Below are 19,195 nucleotides of genomic sequence, written 5' to 3' on the forward strand. Positions count from 1 at the left end.
CTCCCTTCAGACGTAACTTGAATCGATCTTCTGCACGACATATCATAGTGAAACTGGCAAAATACAAGGATAAAGAGAAAATTCTGAAAGCAGCAAGGGATAAACGTGCCCTCACATATAAAGGGAGACCTGTAAGACTCGTGACTGATCTCTCCTTTGAAACTTGGCAGGCCAGAAAGGCTTGGCACGATATCTACAGTGTGCTAAACAGAAAAAATATGCAGCCGAGAATCCTTTATCCAGCAAGTCTGTCATTTAGAATAGAAGGAGAGATAAAGGTCTTCCCAAACAAACAAAAACTGAAGGAATTTGTCACCACGAAACCAGCCCTACAAGAGATCCTAAGGGGGATCCTGTGAGACAAAGTACCAGAGACATCACTACAAGCATAAAACATACAGACATCACAATGACTCTAAACCCATATCTTTCTATAATAACACTGAATGTAAATGGATTAAATGCGCCAACTAAAAGACATAGGGTATCAGAATGGATAAAAAAACAAGACCCATCTATTTGCTGTCTACAAGAGACTCATTTTAGATCTGAGGACACCTTTAGATTGAGAGTGAGGGGATGGAGAACTATTTATCATGCTCCTGGAAGCCAAAAGAAAGCTGGAGTAGCCATACTTATATCAGACAAACTAGACTTTAAATTAAAGGCTGTAACAAGAGATGAAGAAGGGCATTATATAATAATCACAGGGTCTATCCACCAGGAAGAGCTAACTATTATAAATGTCTATGCGCCAAATACCCGAGCCCCCAGATATATAAAACAATTACTCATAAACATAAGCAACCTTATTGATAAGAATGTGGTCATTGCAGGGGACTTTAACACCCCACTTACAGAAATGGATAGATCATCTAGACACACAGTCAATAAAGAAACAAGGGCCCTGAATGATACATTGGATCAGATGGACTTGACAGATATATTTAGAACTCTGCATCCCAAAGCAACAGAATATACTTTCTTCTCGAGTGCACATGGAACATTCTCCAAGATAGATCATATACTGGGTCACAAAACAGCCCTTCATAAGTTTACAAGAATTGAAATTATACCATGCATACTTTCAGACCACAATGCTATGAAGCTTGAAATCAACCACAGGAAAAAGTCTGGAAAACCTCCAAAAGCATGGAGGTTAAAGAACACCCTACTAACGAATGAGTGGGTCAACCAGGCAATTAGAGAAGAAATTAAAACATATATGGAAACAAACGAAAATGAAAATACAACAATCCAAACGCTTTGGGATGCAGCGAAGGCAGTCCTGAGAGGAAAATACATTGCAATCCAGGCCTATCTCAAGAAACAAGAAAAATCCCAAATACAAAATCTAACAGCACACCTAAAGGAAATAGAAGCAGAACAGCAAAGGCAGCCTAAACCCAGCAGAAGAAGAGAAATCATAAAGATCAGAGCAGAAATAAACAATATAGAATCTAAAAAAACTGTAGAGCAGATCAACGAAACCAAGAGTTGGTTTTTTGAAAAAATAAACAAAATTGACAAACCTCTAGCCAGGCTTCTCAAAAAGAAAAGGGAGATGACCCAAATAGATAAAATCATGAATGAAAATGGAATGATTACAACCAATCCCTCAGAGATACAAACAATTATCAGGGAATACTATGAAAAATTATATGTCAGCAAATTGGACAACCTGGAAGAAATGGACAAATTTCTAAACACCCACACTCTTCCAAAACTCAATCAGGAGGAAATAGAAAGCTTGAACAGACCCATAACCAGCGAAGAAATTGAATCGGTTATCAAAAATCTCCCAACAAATAAGAGTCCAGGACCAGATGGCTTCCCAGGGGAGTTCTACCAGACATTTAAAGCAGAGATAATACCTATCCTTCTCAAGCTATTCCAAGAAATAGAAAGGGAAGGAAAACTTCCAGACTCATTCTATGAAGCCAGTATTACTTTGATTCCTAAACCAGACAGAGACCCAGTAAAAAAAGAGAACTACAGGCCAATATCCCTGATGAATATGGATGCAAAAATTCTTAATAAGATACTAGCAAATCGAATTCAACAGCATATAAAAAGAATTATTCACCATGATCAAGTGGGATTCATTCCTGGGATGCAGGGCTGGTTCAACATTCGCAAATCGATCAACGTGATACATCACATTAACAAAAAAAAAGAGAAGAACCATATGATCCTGTCAATCGATGCAGAAAAGGCCTTTGACAAAATCCAGCACCCTTTCTTAATAAAAACCCTTGAGAAAGTCGGGATAGAAGGAACATACTTAAAGATCATAAAGGCCATTTATGAAAAGCCCACAGCTAACATCATCCTCAACGGGGAAAAACTGAGAGCTTTTTCCCTGAGATCAGGAACACGACAGGGATGCCCACTCTCACCGCTGCTGTTTAATATAGTGCTGGAAGTTCTAGCATCAGCAATCAGACAACAAAAGGAAATCAAAGGCATCAAAATTGGCAAAGATGAAGTCAAGCTTTCGCTTTTTGCAGATGACATGATATTATACATGGAAAATCCGATAGACTCCACCAAAAGTCTGCTAGAACTGATACATGAATTCAGCAAAGTTGCAGGATACAAAATCAATGTGCAGAAATCAGTTGCATTCTTATACACTAACAATGAAGCAACAGAAAGACAAATGAAGAAACTGATCCCATTCACAATTGCACCAAGAAGCATAAAATACCTAGGAATAAATCTAACCAAAGATGTAAAAGATCTGTATGCTGAAAACTATAGAAAGCTTATGCAGGTAATTGAAGAAGATATAAAGAAATGGAAAGACATTCCCTGCTCATGGATTGGAAGAATAAATATTGTCAAAATGTCAATACTACCCAAAGCTATCTACACATTCAATGCAATCCCAATCAAAATTGCACCAGCATTCTTCTCGAAACTAGAACAAGCAATCCTAAAATTCATATGGAACCACAAAAGGCCCCGAATAGCCAAAGTAATTTTGAAGAAGAAGACCAAAGCAGGAGGCATCACAATCCCAGACTTTAGCCTCTACTACAAAGCTGTCATCATCAAGACAGCATGGTATTGGCATAAAAACAGACACATAGACCAATGGAATAGAATAGAAACCCCAGAACTAGACCCACAAACGTATGGCCAACTCATCTTTGACAAAGCAGGAAAGAACATCCAATGGAAAAAAGACAGTCTCTTTAACAAATGGTGCTGGGGGAACTGGACAGCAACATGCAGAAGGTTGAAACTAGACCACTTTCTCACACCATTCACAAAAATAAACTCAAAATGGATAAAGGACCTGAATGTGAGACAGGAAACCATCAAAACCTTAGAGGAGAAAGCAGGAAAAGACCTCTCTGACCTCAGCCGTAGCAATCTCTTACTCGGCACATCCCCAAAGGCAAGGGAATTAAAAGCAAAAGTGAAATACTGGGACCTTATGAAGATAAAAAGCTTCTGCACAGCAAAGGAAACAACCAACAAAACTAAAAGGCAACCAACGGAATGGGAAAAGATATTTGCAAATGACACATCGGACAAAGGGCTAGTATCCAAAATCTATAAAGAGCTCATCAAACTCCACACCCGATAAACAAATAACCCAGTGAAGAAATGGGCAGAAAACATGAATAGACACTTCTCTAAAGAAGACATCCGGATGGCCAACAGGCACATGAAAAGATGTTCAACGTCGCTCCTTATCAGGGAAATACAAATCAAAACCACACTCAGATACCACCTCACGCCAGTCAGAGTGGCCAAAATGAAGAAATCAGGAGACTATAGATGCTGGAGAGGATGTGGAGAAACAGGAACCCTCTTGCACTGTTGGTGGGAATGCAAATTGGTGCAGCCGCTCTGGAAAGCAGTGTGGAGGTTCCTCAGAAAATTAAAAATAGACCTACCCTATGACCCAGCAATAGCACTGCTAGGAATTTATCCAAGGGATACAGGAGTACTGATGCATAGGGGCACCTGTACCCCAATGTTTATAGCGGCACTTTCAACAATAGCCAAATTATGGAAAGAGCCTAAATGTCCATCAACTGATGAATGGATAAAGAAATTGTGGTTTATATACACAATGGAATACTACGTGGCAATGAGAAAAAATGAAATATGGCCTTTTGTAGCAACATGGATGGAACTGGAGAGTGTGATGCTAAGTGAAATAAGCCATACAGAGAAAGACAGATACCATATGGTTTCACTCTTATGTGGATCCTGAGAAACATAACAGAAACCCATGGGGGAGGGGAAGGAAAAAAAAAAAAAAAAAGAGGTTAGAGTGGGAGAGAGCCAAAGCATTAGAGACTGTTAAAAACTGAGAACAAACTGAGGGTTGATGGGGGGTGGGAGGGAGGGCGGGGTGGGAGGGAGGGCAGGGTGGGTGATGGGTATTGAGGAGGGCACCTTTTGGGATGAGCACTGGGTGTTGTATGGAAACCAATTTGACAGTAAATTTCATATATTAAAAAAAAAAAAAAAAAAGAAAGGGAAAAAAAAAATTAAAAATAATAATAATAATAAATGTTAATATAATTAATAAATAAATAAATAAGGACCATCTGTTTCCAGACTGGAGTTGACTTCAGGTATCTGAAACCACAGAAAGTGAAACCACGGAAAGCAAAAGTACAGAGGGGGGGAAGGGGTACTACTGCACAAGAAATTAAAACTACAGTCCAACATGTCTCTTGACCACAGACATAAAAATCCTCAACACAATATTAGCAAATCATATCAGACACTATATACAAAGAATTATAAAAGCACAACCAAATAGGACGTACTACAGCTATGCAAGGCTGGTTCACATTTTAAAATCTAATTAATGTAATTCACTACTTCAATAGGCTAAAGAAATAAGATTTTATCAACAGATTCAGAAAAAGACTAACAAAACCCAACACCCGTAACTAAAAACTCTTGAGTAAGATGGGAACGGAGGGTAACTTCTTCAACTAGATAAAGAACATCTATAAAAAAAAAAAACACAGCTTGGGCGCCTGGGTGGCACTGTCAGTTAAGCGTCCAACTCTTGATCTCGGATCAGGTCACGATCTCATAGTTCATGAGTTCGAGCCACACGTCAGCCTCTGTGCTGATGGCACGGAGCCTGCTGGGGGCTCTGTCTCTCCCTCTTTCTCTGCCCCTCCCCACCTGTGCTTGCTCTCTCTCAAAATAAATAAATAAACTTTAAAAAAATCAAAAAAACAAACAGCTAACACCATACTTTATGATGAAAAATTCAAAACTTTCCTGCTAAGATCAGGATCAAGATCACTGATTTTCAAAATCATACTAAAAGTCCTACTTATAAGACAACAGGAAATAAAAGGGTACATTTTACAGAAATAAAACTTTGTTTGCAGATAATATGATTGTCTTTGCAGAAAATCCCAAAGAAATGACAATTAAAACTGGATTAAACAATTATAGCAGGGTTGCAGGATACAAGGTTAATTCAGTCTTTCCTATATAACAGTTTTCCTGTACACCAGCAATGAACAAATGGAAACTAAAATTAAAAACACAATATCACTTATATTAGCCCCACCTCTCAAAATGAAATACTTAGGTAATCCATCAGGTATTAGGTAAACCTAACAAAATATGTACAATATCTGTATGAGGAAAACTATGTAACTCTGACGAAAGAAATCAAAGAATTAAATAAATTAAGAGAGTCCATGTTCATGGATAGGAAGACGCAATACTGTCAAGATGTCAGATCTTCCTAACCTGATTTATACATATAAACTCAATGCACTCCCTTCAAAATCTCAGCAAGTTATGTTGTAGATACCAACAAATGGATTCAAAAGTTTATACAGAGAAGCAAACAATCCAGAATAGTCAACACAATATTGAAGGTGAACAGAGTTGGAGGACTGGCACAACACAACTTCAAAACTTACTATAAAGTAACAGTAATCAAGACAGTATAGTATTGGACAAAAAATACAAACAAATAGATCAGTGGAACACAGTAGAGAGCCCAGAAATAGATCCACATAAAGAAAGTCAACTGATCCTGGACAAAGGAGCACAGACAACACAACGGGTATTTAAACTGGGCGTCTAGAAGCAAAAAAATTCATCTAAACACAGGTCTTACACTCTTTACAAAAATTAACTCAAAAAGAATCACAGACCCAAGTGTGAAATGCACAACTACCTATAAAACTCCTAGAAAATAACAGGAGAAAATCTACATGACCTTGAATTTAAAGATAACTTTTTAGATGCAACCTCAAAGTCACAATTCACAAAAGAAATAATTGATAAGGTGGACTTTATTAACACAAAAACTTCTGCTCTGTGACAGTGTCAAGAGAATGAGACAACAAGCTATAAACTAAGAGGAAATATTTGCAAATGACCTATCAGATAAAGGACTATTAGCCAAACCATTAAAAAAAAAACTCTTACAACTCAATAAAAACACAAGAAACCCAATTTAAAAATAGGCCAATGACTCTGACACCTCACCAAAGAAGATCTACAAATGGCAAATATGGAAATGATGCTTCACATCATAAGTCATCAGGAAAATGCAAATTAAAATAACAATGAGAAAGCCTTCCACTTAGAATCTCCCTGAGGTGTGCCTGGGTGGCTCAGTAAGTTAAGCATCCAACTCTTGATTTCGGGTCAGGTCATGACCTGCCAGCTCATAGGATTGGATGGAGCCCTGGGTCATCAGGCTCTGTGCTGACAGTGTGGATCCTGCTTGGGATTCTCTCTCCCTCTCTCTCTGCCCCACCCCCGCTCGTACTTACTCGTTCTCAAAATAAGTAAATAAAGATTAAAAAAGGAAAAAGAAGGAACTCCCTAAAGTGGGGAAGGGGCCCAAAACAGACTGTGGAGAAAGTCTCCTTCCTTTTGGTCTGGTACCAGGCATCAGTAAGGGTGTCAGGAGGTTCAGTTAAATAATTTTCAGAAAACATTTGTAGCAGGCTCATAAAACTTCAAGATCTTGATTCCTTTCTACTCAAAAAAATCAAACCACACATTTTGATTGTGTGTAGAGGTTGTTCAACTAAAGGAACATCTACTAATTTTTTAATTAATTAAATAGTGATATATACTACTACATACCTATTAAAATGGCCAAAATCTGAAATACTGACAACACCAAATGCTGGTGAGGATGTGGAGCAATAAGAATTCTCATTTGCTGATGATGAAAATGCAAAATGGTATAGCTCCTTTGCTAGAGGGTTTGTCAGTTTCTGATGAAATTAAACATACTCTTCCCATACAATCTACCAACTGAACTCCTTAGTATTTACCCAAATACAAAAGCCTGCACATTGATGTTTATAGGAGCTTTATGAATAGAGAATGTAGTGTGAGCCCACTTGACAGGAAAGATCTGCTAGAAGTCAGAAGTTTAAGAAACTCTTCACAACTGATACAGACACACCACATAGGCAAACACCCAGCATAATATGACCGTAACTTAAAATCCCCTATGAAAAAAAGCAAACTAAGATTCTGTGAGACATACTACCTACCCACATTTTATAAATGCTTAATTTCTAAAAGCATCAAAATCTTCTCTCTACTTATAAGCTCCAATCCATTACTGTGAAAAAAGACTATGCTATAAAACTGAGAAAATGCAAACCACAACTTTATAAAGCTTAAGCCATTTCTGTGACCCATCTCAGCAGATTGATTTTTCTGTTTTGTATTGACATTGGGAATATGGGGGCTGCTCATCCTAAAGCCACACAAGGCACTACTCCTGAAAGTGAGTTCAAAGAAATCTCTAAAACAGTATCAGAGATTGCTAACATCCAAATTAATCTATAAACGGAACTCACAGAACTGTCAGGAACTGGGGTTAAAGTTTTATAATAACAAAAATCTACTTTCTTCAAAGTTTTAGTTAGTGATTTTAGTGACAACAGGCCTGCAGAATATGCCAACAGGTAACAAAAGCTGATATTAAAAAACTCCTTACAGCAAAAACCAGAAGACCATAACCTCTATAAAGTACAGCAACAAGAAATCTCAAAGACCACTGACCTGGTCCTCCTCTTCATCCTCATCCTCTGCCAAACGTTGCCTGCCCACTTCATATAGCCTGCATACTGTGTCCATGTTCAGAGCATCCATGCTGCCTTGGTTCTGAAAATAAAACACCCAATCCACGGAGAGCAGTTAGTTTTCAGAAGGCTCACATCTACATCTCAGTTATAACTGGCACCCATGCACCTTGACCCTGTAACTGTCAAAGTTTCTGATACCCAAAATTCTTGAACTAACTCTGAAAATGTTATACCCAGGCCACAGAAAGGGAAAGAAAACAGGATAAGAAGGCTTTGGCAGGGCAAGGAATATTAAGCAAAAGAGAGACCACCATCCTCAGAATGAACCTGTCTTGCTCTGTCAAGAGATCCAGACTCCTCTCAGAAAGGGATCACAGTGACTCCAAGATATTAGACGATGGGACTGTCCATGATGTTTTATACTGGAATTTTCTTATTATTTCTCTTACAATGTAGATCTCTCCATCAAGCAAGTAGGTTATCAATAATCTACCTTTGGAAATGCATCAACTTTAGAACACATCTTAGATCAGACAAAATGCCTGTAGTATAACTTGAAAATGATCCTAAAGATCAAAACAAAACAGCAGGGTTTCTGCTAGCTCCCTTTACCTCAATGACAGCAAGATAGCAGTCTTTGGTGTCTGTACACAGGTCAAAGATGTTCCGTTTCACATCAATGGTTGCTGGAAAACAAAATGTGTCAAGACTCAGGATTGGACTATTGCTCTGACCTTAAAACCAGCTTTTCCTCTAAAGGAATTTCAAGGTGATTGCTCCTAAATAGTTCCATAACCTCTTGGCTTTTCAATGAAGAATTACAGAAAAGGATGATCTTAAATATGGAAAACCAAAACATGACAAAACGAACAATGTCTGCCCCTTCAAGCTTACCTATAGGTTTGTAGTCAGTTGCATTAAATGTTCGGAAGGATGATCCAAAAGGGCTTTTCATCCTCTCTTCCATTAAGTCATCCTCATCATCTGCCTGCAACATAGCTAATTGGGAGGAAGGGGGAAAGGGGGCCAAGGAGCAAAATACTTTTAGAAATCAGAAACATCCCCTATTCACAAGTGCAGAAAATATTAACGGACAATCAAGACTTCAGTGAGTTTCTTTGTAGTAAATTCATTCTATCTAATTAGTCCCTTTCAACGTATCCTACTAGCATACCCCCGAACAGTATCCTCAACCTTTCATCTAGCTCCCAACAAGTGTTATAACTAAAGGCCAGCAACATCATAAAAGCACAAATGCAACAAGTTCATAAGGATACAGATGGGAAATTAATGCATGAAATTTCTTTCTGTACAAGATGTACTTGTTATCTTCACCCTAAATCAACACTACTTTCATCAATAAACTTTGTCACCATTTGTGCTATCATTTTATCTTTTAGGTTACAACCCTCAAATGCTTTCCAATTCGTATTTGAGAGATATTTCCAAACCAAAAGTATCAAATTAATGAGAGGGGAGAGAAGGGAGAAAAAGAATAATGTAGAGAAGTAAAAAGTTTATTACCTCCATACATCACTGTCCCCGTGTGGTTGAACACAACACGACACTGATCCAGAGCAGGAACTGTGTGTAAAAGATGGAAAGTGCGAAGATCCCACTAGGAGGGAAGGGGTCAAGGAAAACTATTTTATACAAAATTTCTTATGTAAACTCATAGGAGAAATTCCAAAATATCTCTTTTTTCCCCTCCTGTTGAGATATGAATGCTTTAAAGGGAATGCTTTAAAGGTAATGCTTTAAAGGTAAAGTAAAGAGGAACCTAGGAGGCTCAGTTGGTTAAGCATCCGACTTCAGCTCAGGTCACGATCTTGCAGTTCATGAGTTCGAGCCCTGCATCAGGTTCTGTGCTGACAACTCAGGGCATGGAGCCTGCCTCAGATTCTGGGTCTCCCTCTCCTCTGCCCCTCCCCTACTCATGCTCTGTCTCTCACTCTCAAAAAAAAAAAAAAAAAAAAAAAATATATATATATATATATGTATATATAAATATATACAAACATGAAAAAATTTAAAAAGTAAATAAATAAATAAAGGTAAAGTAAAAATGCTTTCAAAGTAAACAAAAGCATATAGAATGCTTATTATCAAGTAACACCCTTGAAAATCTCCTATGGTATCCTCATATACATGAAAACTACACGAGCTCCCTTCATCTCAACAGCATCAATTCACTTTACACTTGTGACTTCTGCAGTGCAAAAGTAAAATCCTTCTGAAGATATAAAAGTCAACTTAATATGTGGAGAAGTACAAGGTAAGAATCTGGTGGTCACTCTTCTCAATACAAAAAAAAAACATGCTAATGAAAGTTCACTGGTAATTACCAACCATTGGAGATTAACTAACACTTCAAATCAAAAGAGAGGCACCAAATTATTACCTGTGTGGATACTTTAACAGGGTGTGGGTGGAAAGATAAATTATTTCTGCGTCACAAACTAGATAACAAATGGAAAATAAGACATGGGTGTAAAGGATACAATCTCAGTATTAATGATGACCTCCAGCCCATTTGGATGGAAAACGCCACTGATGTTCATGTTGAACTTGTCAAACTTGTGGATGGCTTGTGCAGAGCGGACATCCCAGAGGACGCCATCATTTAAGACAAGATCATCTGTAGGATTAAAGGTGGCACAGTTCCTCTTGTAGTTGTTGGCAAGATCTGGGTTAAACAGAGTCAACAGCTTGTTGCCAGTCTGAATATCATAAATCTTTAGAGAAGAAGGGGTGGGAAGAGAAAAATCAGACCAATCCATCCACTAACAATTCGAAGAGAAGCTGTGTAAAATATCTCTCCATGCTTTCCAAATCCCAACAAAATCACAAAAGCCCTAATACTGTAGAATACCTGGAAAGTACGAAGAGTACACCCATCCAAGCAATGTTTAAGTGCTTTGGTTCCCATTCAAGGTTTGAAAAGTCTCTTTCCCACAAGAAAATGAAAAGAGAGATGGCAATAAGGATAAGAAAACCCTCTTCTACCCCTCCCTTTCAAGAAACAGAAAATGTTTCTACAATAGAAACTGAGAAATTAAATTCATATGGATGGATCAACGATTAACCATAGAATACTATTAAAGAGGGACTTTTTGAAGAAAGGCATCAATGACATACCCCTTTCTCCTTAAAAATCTCCCAATACACATATTTTAGCCCTACAATAGTAAAAGTTCCAAATGTACAATGTGCAACCCATACAAAGACCAGATCTTTCCCATCACCTTACAGACATGCTGTAGTATTTCCAATCTTTAAAAAAAAAAAAAAAAAAAAGAATCCTCCTTTAATATAGGAACAATAAGGAGACACAAGAAAACAATCAAATCAAGATCATGAGACAAGACAACTAGCCTGGTCTCTTCAAAAGTCAATGTCATGAAAACTGGAGAAATGGTTCTTGGCTTTAAAACATTAGTAAGACATAACAACCAATGCAATATGTGAATCTTGGCTGGATCCTGGTTCAAAAAGCAAAAAACAAAAAACAAAAAACAAAAAGCATTTGAAACCAAACACATCAGGAACAACAGGGAAAACTGAGTATGGAATGGATATTAGATGACACTTGGGAATTACTATAGATTTTCTTATATTTGATAAGAGTATAATTATGTAGTAAAATGTCCTTATTGCTAGAATATGCATGCTGTAAGACTTAGAAATAAAATGTGTTTGCAACTTACTTTCAAATGATTCAGAAATACATACATATTAACACAGGAAGAACATATGGTGAAATATTAAACTGATGAATCCAGGTAATAGGTGTATGTACTATTCTTTCAATTTCTCTACATATTTTAACATTTCAAATGAAAAGTTTGAGAAACCCTCCCTTCACAACCCCATATTCCCACCATTACCCTCAAGCTACTACACCCCACTTCTCTGTTTTTTCTGCAAAAAACACTTCAGAAAACTTGTCTCTACTCAGTGTCTCCACTTCCCTGTTCTCTCATGAGAACAGATTTTCACCCCAGTGCACAGAACTAGCTCCTGACGAGGTTAACAAGAAGATCCATATTGTTAAATCAAAGGTAATTCTCAATTCTCATCTTATGAACTCATTAACAGTTTCTGACCAGTTGATCAATTCTTCCTTGAAAGGATCTTCCCCCTTGCCTTCTGGGGCACATCTTTTTCCTGAGGTCTCCTGCTGCCCATTCTTTTTGGTCTCCTTCTCAAGTCCCTCCTCACATGGCAAATTCGAAATATTGGCATATGCCAGGACTCTGTCCCCTCAGTTCTCTTCTCTAGCCTCCTTAACGATTTCATCTAGTCTCATGGCTCTATCAACCCGTGAATAACTCCTATATTTATATCCCCTATCCCAGACCTCTCTTCTGAACTCCCATTTTGTATATTCAACTACCCATTCCCTACCTGAATGTCTAATAACAAACTTCCTGTGTCCAAAAACCCAGAGCCCGGCTGTATCACTTCTCATCACCTGTACCATGCCCTCCTGGGCCCAGCCCCACTACAGTCCTCACATGTGAGCTGGCTTGACACACTCCTAACTGGAAAGCCTGCTCTTGCTTCTCTCACAGAAACCAGACTCACACTTTAGGAACTTTACATCCCATCATGTGTCTTCTGCTCAGCCTCCAGTGCCTGCATCTCACTCAGAGAAGCCAAAGGTCCTAACAACACCCTATATATAAGATGCTACTATGATATGTGTCACCCATTCCCCCACAACACTGAGCTGAGCTCTTACCCCTCTTCCTTCTTCCACCTCCAAAGGGCTTTTCCCTCGGTCTTAAAACACTTTTCCCCCCAGATATCTGCATGACACTTCCTTCAAAACATTCCTGGGGTGCTGGGTGGCTCAGTCAGTTAAGCATCCAACTTTGGCTCAGGTCATGATCTCACAGTACGTGAGTTTGAGCCCTGCACTGGGCTCTCTCCTGTCAGCACGGAGCCCAGTTCAGATCTTCTGTCCCCTCTCTTTTGCCCTCCCCTGCTTGTGCATGTGTACTCTCAAAAATTAAAAAAAAAGGTGGGGGGTGCGCCTGGGTGGCTCAGTCGGTTGAGCCTCCAACTTCGGCTCAGGTCATGATCTCACAGTTTGTGAGTTCAAGCCCCACGTCGGGCTCTGTGCTGACAGCTCAGAGTCTTGAGCCTGCTTCGGATTCTGTGTCTCCCTCTCTCTGTCCCTTCCCGCTCATGCTCTGTCTCTGTCTCCCAAAGATGAATAAATGTTAAAAAAAAAATTTTTTTTTAATAAAAATAAAAAATTAAAAAATTAAAAAAAAAATACTCCTTAAACATCACCCTATCAGTGATACTGACCATCCTAGATAAAAGAGAAGTCCCTCACAGCACCATCAAGCATTTCCTTTTACCCTGCTTTCTTTTCCTTGGCAGCACTTATGACATACCATATATTTGCTTCTCTATTTGTCTCCCCAGTGAGGCTTCATAAAAGCAGGGACTTATATTTCATCTAAAACTTAGTAAGTATTTGAAAATAACTGCTGTGCTAATCATACCTTTCTTAAGTTGTCGGATTAGTTCATGTTTGGTCCCACATGGCTTATAACTACTTTACTACACTTCTAGATTTTATCTGGAAAGAATATCACTAAGTAATTTCTTGCTGCCCTTAGGACTGCCCTTCAGTCCAGAAGTTTTCATTACAAACAAATGGGCATAATCAGTTTGAAAGCAGTGGATTCTTAAGTACTTACGTGGGCAATGTCTCCTTTTGTACCTATGACTCGATCCTGAGAGTGCTTACTGAACTCAACATAGTGATCTTCTGTGAAGGAATGCCTACAAACAACAAAAGTACTTAAGTGATACACCTTCAGGAAACAGTCACTGAGCCGACTGAAAATAAACATGATTCTCAGCCTCCTGCCTGACTATACTCATCTGAGGATTCTCAGCAACCAAAGAGGAAAAACTGTATACTTAAGGTTTAAAAAAAAAAATCCCTCCATCAGTTTAACCAAGCAGATCCAAAAGAATTAATTAATTAGCAGGAATTACTTTGTTAAAAAATAAATGGATAACAAGCCACACGTCTTTGAAACATACCCCAGCAAAGAGTACAACTATCATATGTGAACATGAGAAATTACACAGATGTGCCATTTTGGATTAGTGAAGGGTCAGCTGTGTGATGGGACTGGTAAGAATACTTGGTAAGAATATCTCAGAATTAAGGATAAAACCTTATTAAACATGAGCGACAGACAAGGAAGAGAGAAGTTAGCAATAACTCACAGCATTCGTCTTTTCCCAAAAGGCTTCAAGTTGAAGAATCGGATGAAGGGAAATATAAATTAGGTAAATTGTAGAACAGAAAGAGTTGGGTTATAAAAAATACATACATACTTCATATCAAATACTGATTTCATTCCCCAAAGTGCAGACAGAGGCTGGCTCCAAGTAGCAGATGTCAGCAGCAAGGACCCATCCTAAAAGAAGAAGGAGGCCCAAGGCGGGTAGTCACATGTTTATATAAATGCTGTCTGCCTATAGCATTTTAACATACAAGCTCAAAAATTATTATTGTATTATATAGAAAATAGAAAAACTACGAAGAACCAAGAAGTGTTCGAAACTGCTGGGATTTAAGTATGTGCACATGCAATGTCCTAAAAAAAATACCTAAATTTAAGAAAAGACTAACTCCTCCTGAGCTAGTAACAAAAAATACAATAGTTCCAAGGGTAGGGGAAGAAAAAAACTTGGAAAGATGTCAAAGATGGTTCCACCTTTCTTAACATTTGGTCATATATCTCAGTCTCCCTCACCTGAAATATCAGTCAAGTGAAAACATGTCTTAGACTTTCTTAGCTAACAACTCTTAGGATTTTTTCAAAAAGAAAGCCCATAGGGGCGCCTGGGTGGCGCAGTCGGTTAAGTGTCCAACTTCAGCCAGGTCACGATCTTGCGGTCCCTGAGTTCGAGCCCCGCGTCAGGCTCTGGGCGGATGGCTCGGAGCCTGGAGCCTGTTTCTAATTCTGTGTCTCCCTCTCTCTCTGCCCCTCCCCCGTTCATGCTCTGTCTCTCTCTGTCCCAAAAATAAATAAAAAACGTTGGGAAAAAAAAATTAAAAAAAAAAAAAAAGAAAGCCCATTAAGGGGCCCCTGGGTGGCTCAGTCGGTTAAGCTTCCGACTTCGGCTCAGGTCATGACTTCGCAGTTCGTGGGTTCAAGCCCCTGGAGCCTGCTTTGGATTCTGTGTCTCCCTCTCTCTCTCTCTGCCCCTCCCCGGCTCACACTGTGTGTGTGTCTCTCTCTCTCAAAATAAATAAACATTAAAAAAAATTTTTTTTTAAATACTTTAAAAAAAAAAAGAAAGCCCAATAAAGGCTGAGTCTCCTTTACTCTATCAGGAAAACTATCCTTGTCATCTTAACAGTCCTAACTTTTAGAAATAAAGGTGTCAATTCCATCCACAGAATACTAATAAACCATGACCCACTAGAACCATATAATGCTTTTTTCCTAAAAACTCACAGTACTTTGAGATTTCTGACACAAAAAGAAAACTTCTGTGATCATAGTTTCCATCTGAGGCAAATTAAAAAAGAAAGGTTCACACATACATACACATACACATACGACTCTTAGAAGAAGGTTGGCAAACTTTTTTTTACTTAAAGAGCCAAACAGTAAACACATTAGGCTTTGTAAGCCATATGGTCTGTGTCACAACTACTCAACTCTGCCACTGTAGCACAGAAGCAGCCACAGACCACACATAAACAGATAGGCATGGCTATGTTCCAATAAAAGTTTATGTACAAATTAACAGCCAGCCCACAAGCCCACAGTTACCAACTCATCGAAGAAGAATGAATGAGAACCACCTAGGAAGGGACTCTTACCCTGGAAGGTTCAAGATGTGTGATAGCCGAATTGTGACAGTTATAGCTGGCTTCCTCTTGTCCACTAAACACATTATAGAGCTTCAACTGCCCAGTGCAGGTGCCAAGCATCAGGAACCGCTCCCGTGCTGAGAATGCACAGCAAGTGAAACCACTCTCATCCTCATTGGCTTCCCTGAACACTGAAATAGGACGGAACCTAAGCAAAAAAAAAAAAAAAAAAAAAAAAAAAAAAAAAAAAAAAAAAAAAAAAAATCAGAGACAACGCACAAGGACTCCAAAAAAAGAAAACTTTGCTAAAAGGATGAAAGAAAAATTAAAAAAAAAAAAAAAAAAAGAGCATTTATGTTTCAAATGGGTTCTCCCAAAATATCATAGTGACCTTCAGTGCTTCCTTTTCATTTTAAGTGAGAGAAAAGGACCTCCACTTCCAAGTTTTAACAATAACAAAAGTCCTCATATTTGAAACTTGTGATCCCCTCATCTTTATGTGAGATTTGTAAAGAATCAGAACAGGAAACAACTGGACCAGCACAAAAACAAGTTTGGGAGTCTAGTTAGGAACAGGATGTTGCATGAGTTCTAGAAAACACACTAGTTGTAACAAGAACACAGAGTATCCTTATCCTAATAATATCCTAACAATAACAATCACATAAGGAACCCCTGGTTGACAAAGGGGGTACAGTCACATTACTCATGTATTTACACAAAGTGACAATCACTGGTATTTCAGACCAACAAATAGTCCAGCTTTCTGGAATCATCACACTTTGATTTAAATAGAAGAATCATGGGGCGCCTGGGTGGCTTGGTCGGTTAAGCGTCTGACTTCGGCTCAGGTCATGATCTCACGGTCCGTGGGTTCGAGCCCCGCGTCAGGCTCTGTGCTGACCACTCAGAGCCTGGAGCCTGTTTCAGATTCTGTGTCTCCCTCTCTCTGTGACCCTCCCCCGTTCATGCTCTGTCTCTCTCTGTCTCAAAAATAAATAAACGTTAAAAAAAATTTTTTTTTAAATAAATAAATAGATAGATAGATAGATAGAAGAATCATTCCAATTCCCAGGTAGTGAGGTGGCCTCTCCTTACCTGCTAAAGATAAGGTGCCTATCAAAGCATCCGCCATCCACCCCTCCATACTTTGGAAATGATGCCCTGCGGTTTAGCCTTGAGGTAAAGTTTATTGGCGCTTGCCGCCTCTGTTTTGGCTCAGGACACTGATGAGGAGTAAAGAGGGAAAAAGGTGGGCAGGTGGCAACTGGGTTCTTGCAGCGAGCATGCTGCTCTCTAAGATATTCTGTGATGATACTGTCCAGCGTAGGTGGGGAAGGAAGATGTCTGTCCAACTGCTTTTTTATGGCTGGGCTTTGGCTATAGGCGCCATGGTCCGACTTCTGCCGCAACACTCTGATTTTCCTGCCATTGCAGGGTGATGGCCTCTCTCTGATAAAACTGATCCTACCAATCAAGGGGGAATTGCCTGCGTAAGATGGGCCAGGCAAGGCTAGTGAACCTTGCGGGGGCCGTGGCTGAGGATGGGCAGTGGGGGCAGGAGGGGCAGTGGCACCCACAGAAGCATGGCTGCCCAGTCGAGTTGCAATGCCGTTGGCGATGCGAGGTGTTCGGGGAAGAGAGACGGGAGAAGCAGCAGCAGTGACTGGGGTGAAGGCAGAAGAATGAGAAGCAGCAGTCATGGGCAAGTCAGCCTCTTTCGTCAGCACGGTTGCTGTCTCCCCAAGCCCTTTAGAAATGAGATGGTTACGTATCAACAGAAGCAGCTCTTTCTCAGGGAAGGAAATCCTTGACTGGGCAACAACATCTGCTTTTTGCAGTCGTGCCAGAGACACATCAGTGCCAATGAGAAGAGGCTTTCCTGACACTCGTTCAATGAGCTCAGCGGCATACTTGCAGAACTTGACATGATCACTGCGCTTGTCCTGCAGCACAGGCTCCTTCATCAACTGCTGGATCTGGCAGCTGCTGAAAAGGGGCAGTTTGCTGATGATCTGCCGGACAGTGCTACTGCGAGAAAGGCCCACTAGGGCCTTGCAGGCCAGAGCCCTTATCTGGTCTGCATCAGTGATGGGCATCTTGATGGATAATAAGGACAGGAGCACCTTGATGCCATTGTTGGACTGAACCACATTCCACATCTTGGCCAGGGTGTGCTCGCTACTTTTTGGAGTCTGAGGCAGCTTTCTCCGAGGAGTTCCAGAGATAAACTTGCCAATACTGGAAATTCGGTTATCCGGGCCACAAACACAATTGATGATAATCTGAAGTGCTGACTTCTGAATTTCAGCATCATGGATAAAGAACTCACCCTCAGCCACTCCCAAAATAATGCTGATACCTATTGGGGAGAAATACAAAACATTTTATATTGTTCTTCAAAAAACTAACAGCCAAATTCAATGATTGTTCCAGAGTCAAAATTTAGACTTCGATTCATTTTGTTCCACCTGAAACTACTGTACCATTTTATTAAAGGACAAGGAACTTTTTGAATAAAATACAATCAGTTTTACTACAATATAGCTTCATGATACAATACTTCATATGCAGTTGTTAAACAGGGGAATGAGGTCGGTATTATGTGGAAGTTACCAGGGTCATGTGCAATTTTTCCTGGGTTAAGGGGAGCAAAAATAGCAGGAATAAATTAAAACCTTTAGCAGGAAGGAGAAAAACCCTCAGCCTGGCTGCCACAATGGCATCAGGAACCCTTTCTGCTATATATGAATAAAGTTAAAAACAAGTGGCTGCACCTCAGGCTTTCTCCCCAAAGTGGTACACCCCAAGACCCACAGCCAGTCATACCACTTCCCATGCTCACTTTAGCAGGAGCCCTTACCTGACCTGTTCTTAATACGATACATTTTTCTTTTGTTATTATGTATGATAGCTTCTATCCATTCTGAGCTGCTTGCCAATTACGGAGTTAGGGCTCAGATTACAAAGTTGCTTTAAGTTTTCTACTGTCTGCCCTAACCCATTTTTCCCATAAACTTTATTTTTGGCATAAGACTCTGCAGAGTACAGGTTTTCAAGAATGAACCTGTACCATCATAGCACATGTATCACTTAGAAAACCTGAGTTCACCAACACAACCGATTCCTTTATATAGGGGCAACTGGGTGGTTCAGTCAGTTAAGATTCCGACTCGGCTCAGGTCATGATCTCGCAGTTCATGAATTCGAGCCCCGCGTTGGGCTCTGTGCTGACAGCTCAGAGCCTGGAGCCTGCTTCAGATTG

At 39.6% G+C, this 19,195-nt stretch overlaps 1 protein-coding gene across 5 annotated transcripts in view; it reads right to left on the reverse strand.

The window, feature by feature from the left end:
* The window catches only part of DCAF1 (DDB1 and CUL4 associated factor 1), a 93,464-nt gene that overhangs the window by 22,842 nt on the left and 51,427 nt on the right, over nt 1-19,195 (reverse strand). For all 5 annotated transcript variants that reach the window (XM_053896692.1, XM_019416997.2, XM_019416994.2 and 2 more), the window contains 9 exons: nt 17,029-18,292; nt 15,940-16,138; nt 14,439-14,521; nt 13,787-13,871; nt 10,571-10,804; nt 9,594-9,687; nt 8,964-9,068; nt 8,682-8,755; nt 8,047-8,148 (listed from right to left, as the gene is read on the reverse strand). In XM_053896692.1, coding sequence (XP_053752667.1) covers nt 8,047-8,148; nt 8,682-8,755; nt 8,964-9,068; nt 9,594-9,687; nt 10,571-10,804; nt 13,787-13,871; nt 14,439-14,521; nt 15,940-16,138; nt 17,029-18,292 — 2,240 coding nt within the window. The remainder of the gene's footprint in view (nt 1-8,046; nt 8,149-8,681; nt 8,756-8,963; nt 9,069-9,593; nt 9,688-10,570; nt 10,805-13,786; nt 13,872-14,438; nt 14,522-15,939; nt 16,139-17,028; nt 18,293-19,195) is intronic.

This window comes from Panthera pardus, unplaced genomic scaffold (assembly GCF_024362965.1).
Source record: "Panthera pardus isolate Hobbes unplaced genomic scaffold, ASM2436296v1 HiC_scaffold_8, whole genome shotgun sequence".
Lineage (NCBI taxonomy): Eukaryota > Metazoa > Chordata > Mammalia > Carnivora > Felidae > Panthera > Panthera pardus.